Source organism: Carettochelys insculpta, chromosome 1 (genome assembly GCF_033958435.1).
Source record: "Carettochelys insculpta isolate YL-2023 chromosome 1, ASM3395843v1, whole genome shotgun sequence".
NCBI classification, from domain to species: Eukaryota; Metazoa; Chordata; order Testudines; family Carettochelyidae; genus Carettochelys; species Carettochelys insculpta.
This window is the reverse complement of record NC_134137.1, coordinates 129,626,423-129,641,192: the sequence shown is the minus strand read 5'-3', so window position 1 is coordinate 129,641,192 and position 14,770 is coordinate 129,626,423. Positions and strand designations below refer to the sequence as shown.

General features: G+C 42.4%; 1 protein-coding gene across 2 annotated transcripts in view; it reads right to left on the bottom strand.

Moving 5' to 3' along the window:
* TSGA10 (testis specific 10) overlaps positions 1 to 14,770 on the bottom strand; it is a 70,585-nt gene that overhangs the window by 32,131 nt on the left and 23,684 nt on the right. For both annotated transcript variants that reach the window (XM_074991633.1, XM_074991642.1), the window contains exons 10-13: positions 12,399 to 12,514; positions 9,520 to 9,674; positions 2,188 to 2,243; positions 1,755 to 1,923 (exon numbers count right to left, since the gene is read on the bottom strand). In XM_074991633.1, coding sequence (XP_074847734.1) covers positions 1,755 to 1,923; positions 2,188 to 2,243; positions 9,520 to 9,674; positions 12,399 to 12,514 — 496 coding nt within the window. The remainder of the gene's footprint in view (positions 1 to 1,754; positions 1,924 to 2,187; positions 2,244 to 9,519; positions 9,675 to 12,398; positions 12,515 to 14,770) is intronic.

The window sequence follows — 14,770 nt, the reverse complement described above, 5'->3', positions numbered from 1 at the left end:
GCTGCCTCTGATACCAAGGGGCCTGTTGCTCCTTATGTGATTGGGAAATTCTAGATTCCAAGACTAATGATTGTAAGCCCCTGGAAAGCAGTCCAGAAGGGCCATTGCATCTGGAGTTGCTAATGAAGTGGCCCTATCACTCCTGTGTCTATGAGAACAACAGTAAACTGATTCCACCTTGATACCAAGGACCCCAGCTGGATCTGGAAGACAATGGAGGTGCTGACCCCGTTGAATGGGTAAATGGTGCACAGATGGGGATTATCTTTGATGCTTGACTGGAGCCAGGAATTGACACTGCTCTGTCAGTGTCAGAGAATGGTGCCATTCTACCCACACTGGGGTACTGGCTGTGACCAGGAACGTGATGGAGAGCGGGACAGGCTCCTACAGAAATGGAGTAGTGTACCCAGCTTCCCTCTTGATAGCACAGGGTATGGCATAATTGGAGGCTTGTCCTGAACTGCTTGGGTTTGCAGCACTATCATCTCAATGAGGTAGCTTCCAAAGTGTGAGGGGTGGATGGAAAGTCCAATCCTCCACCTGACCTTGGCTGCCACAAGCAGACTAGGTGCTGGAACTGACAGAACCACAATGGGAACTGATGTCAATGGCCCTGGCCTCTGAGTTTTGCATGCTGAGCGCTCCTGTTGGCTCAGAAAGCTGAGATGTCCTGATTCATGCAAGGCCCTTCTCAGTCTTCTTCCACTTATCTGGCACTGGTGAATGGCAGCAATGCCAGGAAATCTGTGGTGTTGAGGAACCGTTGGCTGCTTCTTCAGTGCCGTTTTGTGCACTGACACCAGGTGCTCCACACCTATTCACTTGGACCCAGAATTTACAATCAGAGAGCATTAAGATTTGTTATAATCTAAAATCCAATTTTTTCTTAGTCCTTAGTAGAAATGACCTGCAAATTTTACAGATGTTTGATGCCTTTCTCCAAGGCACTTCAAACACTGCTGTGGGGATTGCTTGTTGGCACAGGCTTGCTACAAGTCCCACACAGCTAAATCCCCTGTTCCTGAGTCATGCCCTGGAGCCAAGTAGAGGAAAAGGAAGGGGTAGAACTCTGGTACCAAACCAAAACATATACTTCTAACCAACAAACAGAAACTTGAAACAACTATGGAACCAACCAATGCTCTAAGGGAGCATTTGATGAGTAAGATAAACACTACTGCAATGACCTTCATGGCAGTAAGAAGGAACTAAAGATGGGAAAGGTCAGGGGAAGGGCCAGCATGATGATATACTGAACTCCATGGAGATGCCACTCCAAGGGGGTACACAGTTCACCCAGTGGGTGGTGCTAAGGGAAAAGCCTTCTGATGATCGTGAATGCGGCATATGCACACCTACTTGGAATCAACATGAATAAGCACTTGAAGAACACTTGTCACCTTGAAAGGACAGCTAAAATATTACTTTATATTAAATCTTAAATACTTTCTTAGTATTAGTTTTCCATATAAGAAATTGGTGTAGTGACCCCTGAAGACACACACTGTAATCCACACTATGAAAAAATATGAGAACCCTGGACCTAGAAGCTTATTTCTCATCACTTCCCGAAGGTAGCTGATGTATAGGAGAAAACAGGGCATGATAATATAAGAGCTAACATTAGAAAACAGTTAGCAGGTCTGAATTTTTTTTTTTTTTTTGCATATGAATAGCACATAAATTACAGGCAACACTTTGGGAAATATGCATTTTTACCTTTCAGTCTAGGATTTCGTACATAGATATACCTGATTTTCCTTCTTAACTCTATGAAGTTGCTCCTGTAACCTGTCATTCTCTTGAGCTAATGATTCTCTCTCCCTGCCATTCTGAGCAAGTTCATCGTTGGCTTCATCCAGTTGTTGACGCAATCTGTTGATATCCTCTTCACAGATGCAGAGAGCTTCAGTAGACTGTCTATGCAGCAGATATGATAGGGATATAAGTATTTAAATATAACAATAATAATTAACCAAACAAGACTGGTAGCTTTCAAGGAGCTAAAGAGTTTATAAATAAATATTAAGCAAAAGCAGTTATAACATAAAAAATGACATATAATAAGACAATAAACTGGAAATAATTTGTTAACATTTAAATTTCAGTATATAGCTTAACAATGCAATATTTTCACATAAAACTAAAACTTCTATGATGCTGTACTTGGAATCTGAGACTTACTTTGATGATTGCTCCATTTCAGAAATTAGATCCTTTAAACCTGAAATTGTCTCTTCCTTGAAAAGAAATAAAAAGTTCAGTAAAACTTGTTTCTCCTCAGTTAATAAATGAAAAGGATTGAGCAAAATCAGAAATACTGCTCTTCTTCTGGCTCACTAGGCTCTCCAATAATTCACTGCTTGATTAATTGTTTATATTGAAACTTAAAAGCTCATTCTGATTTTGCAAAACTTCACCATCCATTGTATAGAGAATCACTGAGCCAATATTATACAGTACTTTCATTTAAAGGCAGTAAATAACTATGGCCAGAACATATAAAAGTTTAATTACCTACCTGCCACTGGGGAGTGGAGGAACCAATCATGTTAACTTCTGCAGAATCTAAGTGTTTTTTTTTTTTTTAATAGGACTTCAATTCATGGTTACAAAGATAATCTCCTGAATAGGAACCCAATGCTAACAGACACAGTGCTGTCTTCCTTGGACTGCTAAGGATTAGTTCTATCTTCCCATATCTTTCCTATAATACAGCTAAACGAAAACTAACTAGATTGTTGCCTTTTACTGCTGCCATTTAATTCTGCTGACAGCAAAGCAGGGATACCTGTGAGAATAAAATCTATTTTGTTTTGCTGCCTTTTGGAGGAACGCTATAAAAAACAGCAGAGGTAAGGTGAGGAAGAAGACCCAAGACTGAATGAGGATCCTTTCTCCCATTGGAGCAAAACAGGATGATTTGGCCTGCTGATTAACTGGCACAAATTCATTCATGATTCAGGGGGCCCATTAACCACAAAGAGAAGAAAAATGAAAGAAAAATTATTTTTTTAAAGCTTTTTATATCAGGAAAGTTGTTGCCTATCCTGGCTATGCTGCTAGCTTTTGGGCCATTCAGCAAGGTACAGAGCATCCTTAAAATGACTGAGTTAAAACTGGTGCAAATCCCTGTGTAGACAAGTTTTTTCTGATTTAAGAGTTCAGAATATTCAGATAATTTAATTTAAATTGAATACTCTTAAACTGAAAAAAGAAAGTATCCACACAGAGGTCTCCACCAGTTTATCTTACATTAAACCAATGAAACTCTCTTATGTGGACAACCCCTTAGTATGCAAGGACATTGTCATTCAGACCCAACTGCAATAAAAAAAGGGCAATGCAATTTTAGAATGAATAAATAAAGCCCCAGTTTATGGGAGATGGAGGAAAAGCAAGAACACCACAACCTCGATCAGGGAGCTCCAGTATACAGATGAGAATATGGTTACTGCTCTCTCCCCCACAGCCCTTCAGACCATCTTAAGTGTCTTTGTTGAAGCATATGACAATATTGGTCTAACACTGAGCATCAGAAAGACCAAGGTTCTCCACCAATCTCAAGCACCTTCTATTGAAGTCAACAGAGAACGACTGGAAAATGTGGAGCACTTCCCATACCTTGGAAATCATCTCTCCACTAAAGTCGACATTGATGTGGAAATCCAGCATCATCTGAGCCGTGCAAGCTCTGCTTTCGCCCGCCTGAGGCAAAGTGTCTTTGAGAACTGGGACATCTAGCCCAAGACAAAACTCCTTGTATACTGTACTGTGGTTGTTCCTGTGCCACTGTATGCCTGTGAAACCTGGACAACACACAAGTGTCATTTGAAGGCACTTGAACAATATCATCTACACTGCCTCAGGAGAATCCTAAGTCTCTCTTGGGAGGATAGGCACATGAACACTAGAATCCTGGAAGAGTTGAACATGACCAGCACTGAAGCCATTATCATTCAACAACTTCGTTGTACTGGTCACGTGGATCTGATATCTGATCTGCGCCTCCCAAAACAGATTCTGTTTTCTGAATTGGAGGAAGGACAGAGGAGTGTTGGGGGCCAGCGTAAGCAATACAAAGACATGCTGAAGGCACACATGAAAAAGTGCAGCACGGGCGTCGACAATTGGGAGAACTTTACTCAAGACCGTCCCCAGTGGAGAATGGTAATCCATGAGGGGGTGGCACAATCTGAGAGGTCCTGCCACAGTGCAGACGAGGAGAGGTGGAGGAGAAGAAAAGAGCACCAAAAACTGCCCCACCCCCTCCAACAGCTACCAACCCCCTAAAATCTGCAGCTCCAGAATTGGGCTGATCAGCCATCAACAGACTCACAAATAGGAGGGTGACATGAAGATGTCCTACTCATTATCGAGTGACTGCTAAGAAGATACAAACAAAGCAGAAAAAGTTTTCAGCTCATCAGTCATCTTTTTGGTAATGAAGAGTGCAAAACTGGAAGGAGTTTAGAAGAGAGAAACAAAATGACTAGTCTGCTGGAAAGAGTTAGAAGAAAAGCTAAAATAGATAAATATAGAACACTTGGGCTGTGTCCATACTTGCTCCCAACTTTGAAGGGAGCATTGTAAATATGGTGGCAGGAGATTAGTAATGAAGCAGCAAACTTCAAAGTGCTGGCTTGTGTGTAGCCGCAGCTAACCCGTGGGTACTTCAAAGTCCCTTTACTCCTCAAAATTGCATGCAGCCATGGCTAGCACAGAAGCCGGCACGTTGAAGTTTGCCACTTCAAAGTTGCCACAGGGGAGAATTACCTTAATGAAGTGCTGCACATGCACCACAGCACTTCATTAGTAATCTCCCAACACCCTACTTACCATGCTCCTTTCGAAGTTGGGAGCTAGTGTAGACACAACCTTGGTTACATAAATCTGAGTGTATGTGACTATAATCCAGACGTACCCATGAGTGCTTCACCAGTGATTAGCACTTCTAGAAGTAAAAGTGTAGAGGTGGTGGTATGGGTTTCATTGCAAGCTGTACTAGCCCCACTTTATGCACTAACTTAAGTTTCTTTGAGATGTGCAATCCTGGTGCGTTCTTCATTTTAGGCGATTGTTTTCCCCACTCCGGTTCCTTATCTAGCACAGAGGATTTAATTAGAACTCAAATAGAGAGGAGGAAGACAAGTAGCGAAGCATCCACAGGGACTCACATCTCAAAGAACCTCAGTTACTGCACAAGTAATCCTCTCTTCTTCTTTTTCTGAGTGGAGTCGCTGTAGAGGCTCAACTTTAGGCAACTGTAGAGCACTACCCTTCAGGGGAAAGGAGGGACTTTGGAGTAAGGTCTGAATGGATGATAATGCCATTTTTCCCAGCCAATGATGTATTGTTGAATGAATCTGTGATGAGATGGCCAAGTAGCTGCATTGCATATGTTGGTAACAGGCACATTATGCAGCAGGACAACTGATGTAGCTACAGATCTTATGGAGTGTGTTCTAATCTCTGTTGGGAGGGATGGGGGTGCTGTATGTCATGCTATTGGTAACAGAGCTAAATGCAACCCAAAATCCATTTGGAAAGTCTCTGCTTAGAAACGGTATTGATTTCCCAATCATAGTCAAGAACCTTCAACTTAATGTGTCAGTCATCATATTCTGAGACTCTGAAAGATAAAGATCAGATATGGTGATTTTGTGTTGTGTGCACCAGGTCCAGAGTTTTATGGCTTCCCCGCATAAGGAGTGGGATCACACTCCTTCCTGTTTATGTGGAACATATAGGCTACATTGTCTGTCTGTATATTTTTGTATTGATCTAAGGCATGAAGTGTGCAAAGGCACTGCAAACTGTGTGTAGTTGCTTCTAGAGAACTTAGCTATGGTCCTATGAATTCCAGCTTCTGGTCTATTGCTAGTGTGGACTTCTGAACATTTTGTAGATAAGAACTGGAGAAGAATGACATTGTCTGGTGCATGGCTTCAATGGCATCTGCCCAAGGGTGAGCCTTGAATAGACAGTTGTTTAAGCAGACATATATCATGACCCCATCCTTGCAAAGAAGAGCTGCCACCACAGCACAGATTTTAGAAAACATACAGGGGGGCATGAAGAGGTCAAAGGGTAGTAGTGTGTGTTACAAATGTTTCTGTTCCAGTACAAACAAAAAAAATTCCTTATGCATAGCATGTACAGTGAATGTGAAAATATGAGTCTTGCAGGTTGAGAACTGTGAACCAATCCCCCTATTCTCAGGTTAAAATGATTCTATGTAATGTAACTATCCTGAATCATTGTATGCTGATGAATTTGTTTAGCTTCCTGACATTGCAAATGGATTTCTATCCTTCATACTTCTTTTGGATTAAAAAATAATGAAAACAGAAGCCCTTCCCTCTGTGATGTAGCAGAACTGACTCTACCATGCCAATTGTATAGAAGCTGCAACTCCTGTCTCAGGAGGGGCTTGTGGCCAGGGTCCATGATGAAGAACAAGAAGGGAGCGTGGGTAGGAGGGATGATGAGGAATTGGATAGCACAGCTGGTCTTGATGATTTTCAATACTCATCTGCTGGAAGAGGTGGTTTGCCAGTTTGCATAGAATAGTATTAGATGATCAATAAAGGGACAGTTCATGGGAGGTAGTGTTCACAGCAAAAGCTTGTGTCTGGCAAAACCTCAACCAAACCTTCAAATCTGCTGTTTACAGGTTTATTGTTAAGATGCAGTGGTAGGGAGGATCTTGGTCTGTGTCTGGGCAGTATCTGTTGATGCCTCTGGTTAGCAGGCTGTCTGGACTGCTGTATATATTGGGGCTTATAGGGGATGCTAGAACATACAAACCCTGCCTTGTTTGCATTTTGTTGCAGGTATATATATATATATATATATATATATATATATATATATATATATATATATATATACATACACACACACACACCAACAGACCTGAGTGTGAACCTTGAATCTTTCAATTAATAGAATTACTCATTGGTCTTGGCAGCAAACTGTTTTGGATCCTTAAATGGATGGTCCTCTACTATAACTTGGACCTCCCTGAGCAGTTTGACAGATGAAGCCAAGAAGCCCTAGCATATTACAGTAAACTCTTTCATCTCCAGCCACCCCGGAACAGAAGGGTGCTGGATATTCAAATATTCTGGATAATAGATAGGCATATCTAACACTAAAGAAAAACAAGATTAGATATTAAGAAACAAACAAATGTATGCAGAGTACTTTATTTACCAACAGTAGTATTGCACACTGTACATTTATACTGTACTTGCTGTATTAATTTGTATTTACTTTCACTATATTGAAACTTATGGAAAATGTATCTCAAGTTTACTTATTAAAATGCTGGTTATTGGAGAGTTCTGGATGATAGAATGCCACATATGAACAAGTTTACTGTACTATGGAAGTGGTATTGGTCCTTGCTGCTGTATCAGCAAGTCCAAAGAGAGCTGGAAGATAGTTTTAACCAAGAAGTGACCCTCAGAAATGAATAGTATAAACTGTTCTCTTTTGTCCTCTGGTATGAATTCAACAAAGTCACAAAATCTGTAATTGTTTATATGATCACACTTTGCCATATGGGGTTCACAACTGGTGATCTGGGAGAGTAGTGTGACTGATGAATAGGCCATGCTGCTGAATAAGTCCAGTCTTTCCCACCCTTCATAATAAGGGGTGGTTCTGGAGTAATGTTCTTTCCCCCATTTATTAACTGCTCTGGTTACAAATGAATTTGTCCGAGGATGTGTGAAAAGGAATTCTACCCCATTTGAAAGGATGTAGTGTTTTTCTTGTCCACTCTCATAAATGTGGGTAGAATGGTAGTGAGGGGCTGCCAGATGTTTTTTGCAGGTTCTATGATTGCTGAGTTAATTGGAAGGATATTTCTGGAGAAGGTGAACATGTGAAGCATGTTAATGAGATTGTGACATGACTTAAAGACCTCCTCCAGGATTACCTGGAGCACTTCAACTATTCTTTTGAAGAGCTCCTAGAAATCCTGAAATCATCTCCATCAGCAGGCATAAGGGGAATAATAGTCTCATCTGGCGAGACTGAAGTGAAGGTGGCATGAACCCCCACCTGAGTTAAAACTTGTTTCGTCTCCTCAATGCTCTGCTTGGGAGGGGCAGCTGAGGGCACTGTGGATTCTTGGTGAACAGTGCCAATGTATCTCCACGGTGTCTCTTTTGGGGTTTGGGATAAAACTGTCTATAAGTTGTCTGTGGGTCCCAAAATGTTCGAGGTACGAATGGAACAAGTGGTGGTTCCTAGGGGTGATCATACAACCCTTACAATTCAGACCCTAGTGGAGGTTTAGGGTGCACCTGCTGCCTTGCATAGGTGAAGAGTGCTGGGAGGAGAAAGTCTCCCCTTCTTCCTCTTCATCCTCCTCCACAGAGAAAGGAGAAGCAGCTCTGTTAGTGGATTGAGTGGTAGCAAAGCAGTGTTGTGAAACAGCATTGACACTGAAAAGAGGTAATTCTGGTACCAGGGCAATTTTCAGATGCTTTGGAACAAGGAATTGTTGACATCATGGTACTGATTGATGTATCTGTGTGAGAGGTGATACAGAGAATTGTGGCGGTACCAGACTGTTGCCTTTTTTACTGCAGAGTTGCTCCGTTCTGAGCACTTTTTTGTGTTACTGTTTTTTCCACCCCAGCACCAATCTTCTGCCTGCACTCCTTTTTACAACTTGCCACATGGGATCTAGGGCTGTAATAATACTGCTGGTATCAGAGGTCCCTGCCAATTCAAAGGTACTAAGCTGCGGCATGGTTGGTACCAGTGTGGTGGATGAAGTAGGGAATGCTTCCTCTTTGATGTGGTTTTGGTAGGGGCAGTGTTAGCTCTCCACTTTCCAAGTACTTTAAGAGACAGGTCCCTACCTTGCAGGGGGGAGAAGGGAGAGCTGTTGGAAGTCACCTGCTGTGAGAGTGGCACAAGCTGTTTGCTGTCACACCCACACTACTACTTTTAGCAATGCTAGCACACATATATCTACCTGGGTTGAAACCACCCCTTGGACTGTAGTAAAAGACACATCCTCAGGACAAATGTTGAATGCTTGAGCCCTGTGAAGAGCCCATTTGTGCTACAAACTGGAAATACACTGTAACCATTTCAAGGGATAATGAAGTTGTAACTACATCTCCATCTCCAATTTGGTTGTGTTAGATAATTTGGCCCTAGAGAAAATTAAATCTGAATTTAAAGAAGAAATTTCAGAATGCTAAACTTATTAGCCTGATAGTTTAGTTTGTCACCCAAAAAGTGGTGAAAGTCATTTTCAAAATCAGGCTGTACAAAACACTACAGATACTGCCTAAGTCAGTTGCTTTTATGTTAGTGTGAGTTTTTAGTAGACTTTAATGGGGAGCAGAATTTGGCAGGGAGCAATTCTGAGGATCCCAGTGATGAGGTGACCTAAAGGATCATTTGCATATATAACTATTGTGAAAAATGTTGTAACACTAACAAATCAATAATAAATTATAGAGAAATTTGCATGCAAGAACATACTTTAATTGCCACGGTTTCTTGAAAGGAAGCAATTTTTTCAGTTTTTTCATCCACATAGTCTTGTAAAGAGTCCTTTTCTGCATCAAGCTCAGCAACAGTTTCTTTGAGAATACGGATTTCTTCTTGTTGTGCAAGATTTTGTGTTGAAAAGTTATCTGCAAATATAAATCATAAAAGCTCATTTTTATCAACAGTGTTTAATCATTTTCCATTTCACATAGTTTGATATACTACCAAACCACAAGAGAACACAACTAAGGCTCATTGCCAACAAAACTGTTAAACATAATACAGGACACAGAAATGATCATACTAATGACGATGGGACTACTAACATACTCAAAGCCCATGCTTGAGTGATTTGCTGGATCAGGGCCTAAGTTATTAAAGACTCAAATGCAAACTTACACACTTTTAGATGTTTTAATTGCAAATATTAAGACCAATAAGACAACAACAACTCAGTAGTGGAAATCAAAGTGCCTAGGAATAGATTTAAAACAGAGGCAAAGCAGAGTGCAAATTATAATATGCACTCTGCTTTGGTGTATTGTGAGAAAGTATCAAAAGTTCTAGTAGTTAAGAAAGTAGTAATGTTTTTGACACACAAACAATGAATGTTGTCAGGACTTCTGTGCACTATATCCCCTTCAGTTTCCCTCATTTTTAGGACTTGACTGTCACTCCTGTATCTGAGGGTTTTTTTCACCCCATTTGTTGTCCCCAGAATTTTGGTTTGGGCAGGGATAGGTCACTCATATCCCAGCAACCACAAAGGAGAGAGACACTGTCCACTTTCAGATAGACAAGGGATCCCCTGACAGATTTCTGTAAAGATGAATGGGGAGCGCAGATCTCTGAGTCAGCAGGCTACATGTCCTCCAGGTATGAGCTGTAACACTGGTTCAATGACAGAGCTAAAATAGGCTCCATAAGGAGTCTTATTATTTTAATTTTACTTCATTTTACTTTATACTGAAATTTCTTGTGGCTGGACTGTGCTTTGGGCCAAGAGCTGAAATCACTGGGTTTTGTCCAGAGATCTACCACAAGCCAGTACAACCTGCTGGCCAGTAGAAGCGGTAGCAGAGTGACTGGAAGGAGCAGGAGAATGGGAACAGCATAACAAGTGGCCAACAGGGCATCAACGGAGAGTAGTGAGCAGGTGTATGGCAAATGACCAGTCGAGTGAGTAAGATGTTTCTTTACCTTTCCTACTCAGGATGGGAGGTGAATCCTGAAGATGCATCTCTGAATACTGGGTCTGCCCTGACCAAAGGCAGCAACTGTGAGTGGGGGGCAGAGAAAGGTTGGGCATGTGAAAGGGACATTTATGTTGCTGGACTTAAAAACCTGAGAAGAAAAGGATATTGCCCAACTTACTTGTGGTGGGACTTCTGCTCATGGTTTCGTTTAAGAACTTTGTTTGTGGTGTTTTCCCATAATCAATTCTAAGTTACTTCCCTTCCTTTTTCTTAAAAGTTTATTTTCTACACTTTAGACTCTGTGCTTGTGAGTGGGGAGCACTGCCTCTCAGAGGCACCCAGAAGCATTGTGTGAATTTCCAAGGTTACTGGAAGGAGGCTCAAGCTGGTTCTGTGTTGGATGAATGAAGAGGAATCTCTAGATGTTGAACCCGGCCCTGGATGCTGACAGCTCTACCTGATTTGGTTAGACAAATATTACTGATGAGTCCAAACAAATCAGATGGGTAACAAAACTTACTGTTCAACAGTACGTATGTCTACACTACCAAATTTTGTTGACAAAACTTATGTTGCCACCTAAAAGCTGAAACACAAAAATCGACAGAGAGCATTCAGATTTGTTCTCTGTAAACAACAGATCATGTCCACATTTGGGCCGCAGAGCAGAGGGAGGGGAGAATCATCACTGACTGTTTGAGCAATGCCCGGTGGGTATGTATCCCACCATACAGTGTTGTGGGAAGGCAGAGCTGAGCCTGTGTATCTTGGAATTCCTTCAGAGTTTTCCCACAGCATCCTCAGATGCGGAGAACAGAAACATGACTAGGTCTGTGAGCTCTCTGTGCTAAGGAATGGCAAAGGATCACAGAAATCTGTCCACCTCCCCCTGCAGCAGGGGTCTGCCTGCCCCTGTATTCCTAGTGCAGGGCAGAAGAAGAGCATTCCAATGATTTGTTTGATATCCAAATGGAGCAGTTCACTCAGCTGTCAGATATTTCCCAGAGCTTTGAAATGGGAGGAGTGCATGCCTGAGGGGCAGCAGAGATCAACACACTGAGCAGAGCCATCAGTGCAGGCACTGTGGGATACTGGAGGAGGCCAGTTTGTATGCAAACCAAACAACAGGTGATTACACTGTCTCTTTATTATCTGCAAAAAGAGGGGAAAAGAAAAAAAAAAAGTCTCCCACAACAGGTAGAAGATTTTGTTGCCAAAACTGAGTGTTTCTCCCAACAAAAGTCCCATTACAGGGTGTTGGATGCTCTCAGTTCTGTCGCCAAAAGGAAGTTTGGGGCAACAGAACCTGGTAGTGTAGACATACCCTAACAGTATGAGCATTTTATATGAAACAACTTTATTGAACTTATTTTCAGTTTTTAGAATGAGTTTTTTTCCCGGTCCAAGATCGGCTTAATTAATATGGTTATTTGCTTTGTTGATGAACTTGACAAGAATAGCATTTTGAGGTTCCCATGTGTTTTCATCTAACCATAAAATATAAAACCATTTTAATTCTGGATTTCTGGTGATTAATTAACTGTTTGCCTCTCTACTACTAGAACACTTTAATATAAGATAAAATTTGAGTAAACATTAATTTTACATAATGTGGAAGAAGTGAGGGAGAGAGAAAGCAATGCTACCTTTAATTTTAACTAACATATAACTCACCAATTTTTTCATCCAAAACCATAATTTTCTCCTGGGTAAGCTGTAATTCATACTTTTTTTTAGCAAGATGTCGCTGTGTCTCTGAAAGACTCTGTTCTGTCTTTTCATTTAATAAGCTGTAGAAGTATCAAGAGCGACAGCTTTAATGCAAACACGCTATATTAATATGGCTTTTCTCACATTTTGTAATGTCACCACAAATGCTGAAGTAAATCAGAAATTTCTGAGATATTTCAAGTCATCTCACATATTACACCTACATGTATCTTAGTCTACCTTTAATTATGAAGGCTAATCCATACCTGCCCAAAATCCCCCAGAATTAGAGGGGTTTCTAGAGAACAAACAGTTCAAAGGATTAGAATAAGATTAAAAAGCTTTTAATCAGCGAAAAGCTCTGCTTAGAAAATGCCTAAAACTGGTATGGGTAAAGTTATAAACTGCCATAAATCATGAGCAAGGTGCATTGACATTGCTTATAGTAGTAGTAGGCATCCTTCAGTCTGCCTAGACTATGGATCGCGCCCTTTATAGTTTCAATTGAGGACTTCATTTACAGCGTCTACTGTGACTACGAAGGCCCACACAAGGAGTGACAGTCCTTGCTGCATCTCTTGCAGATGTGGTGGGTGTCTGGCAAGTCCTTAGTGTACTTTCTGTGCGCTCGCTTCTCCTCTGCTAGCTGTCTGATCTTCATCTCGCCCTTCTGAAGGCCCTTGTGTAACCCCTGCCTCCATCTGCTGCGGTCATCTGCTAGTTCTTCTCAGTTGTCCAGCTCGATGTCTACCTCTCTGAGGTCTCTCTTGCAGACATCTTTGTAACGCAACTGGGGGCATCCAGGAGGTCTTTTGCCAGAGGCTAGCTCACCATACAGGATGTCTTTTGGAATCCTTCCATCATTCATCCTGTGGGCGTGGCCAAGACAGCGGAGCCGACGCTGCCGGAGGAGGGTGTGCATGGTTGGGATTCCAGCTTGTTCAAGGACGGCGGTGTTGTTCACTCTGTCCTTCCATGATATTCCAAGGATGCGCCTGAGGCAGCGCAAGTGGAAGACTTTCAGCCTCTTTTCCTGGTGGGCATACAGGGTCCAAGTCTCGCTGCCATAAAGGAGGGTGCTGAGGATGCAGGCTCTGTAGACTTGCATTTTCGTGTGAGTGTACAGCTTGTTGTTATTCCACACTCTCTTGCTGAGTCTGGACGGAGTTGTGGCCGGTTTTCCGATCCTCCTATTTAGCTCAGTGTCCAACGACAGGGTGTCAGTGATGGTGGACCCGAGGTAAATGAACTCGTGGACGACCTCTAACGTATAGTTGTCAATGCTGATTGATGGGGAGTCAGCAACACCCTGACCGAGTACGTTTGTCTTCTTTAGGCTGATGGTAAGCCCAAAGTCCTTGCACGCTTTGGAGAACCGATCCAGCAGTTTTTGAAGCTGGTCTTCTGTTTGAGACACTACAGCAACATCGTCTGCGAACAGCATCTCTCTGATGAGGACTTCCCGCACCTTAGACTTAGCTTTCAGCCTTGCAAGGTTAAACAGTTTCCCATCAGATCTTGTGTGCAGCAAGATGCCCTCTGTTGAAGATCCAAAGGCATGCTTCAGGAGGAGTGCGAAGAAGATCCCGAGCAAGGTCGGAGCAAGCACGCATCCTTGTTTGATGCCACTCCTGATTCTGAAAGCATCCGATAATGCGCCGTCATATTGGATGGTTCCTCTCATGTCTTCGTGGAACGACTGGATCATCTTGAGTAACCGTGGAGGACAGCCTATCTTGTGGAGCAGTTTGAACAGACCATCCCTGCTGACCAAGTCAAAGGCCTTGGTCAGGTCAATGAAGGCTATGTAGAGTGGCTTCCTCTGCTCCCTGCACTTCTCCTGCAGTTGCCTTAGAGAGAAGACCATGTCAACGGTAGACCTCTCTGTGCGGAATCTGCACTGCGATTCGGGGTACACCCTCTCAGCAATCTTCTGGAGTCTGCCAAGGATGACACGAGCGAACAGTTTACCAGTGACGCTTAGGAGGGAGATTCCACGGTAGTTGTTGCAGTCACTTCTGTCTCCTTTGCTCTTATACAACGTTACAATGTTAGTGTCGCGCATATCCTGTGGAACCTCATCCTCTTTCCAGCACAGGCACAGTAGCTCATGTAGGGGTTCCAGGAACGTGTCCGCGGCATACTTGATTACCTCTGGTGGTATACCATCCTGGCCAGGCGCCTTTCCTGCTGCAATGCTGTGAATGGCTCTCTTCAGTTCATCCACAGTCGGTTCTTGATCCAGTTCATCCATTACTGGTAGGAGCTTGACGGCATCGAGCGTTGCGTCAACCACAACGTTCTCACGTGAGTACAGCTCGGAGTAGTGCTCAACC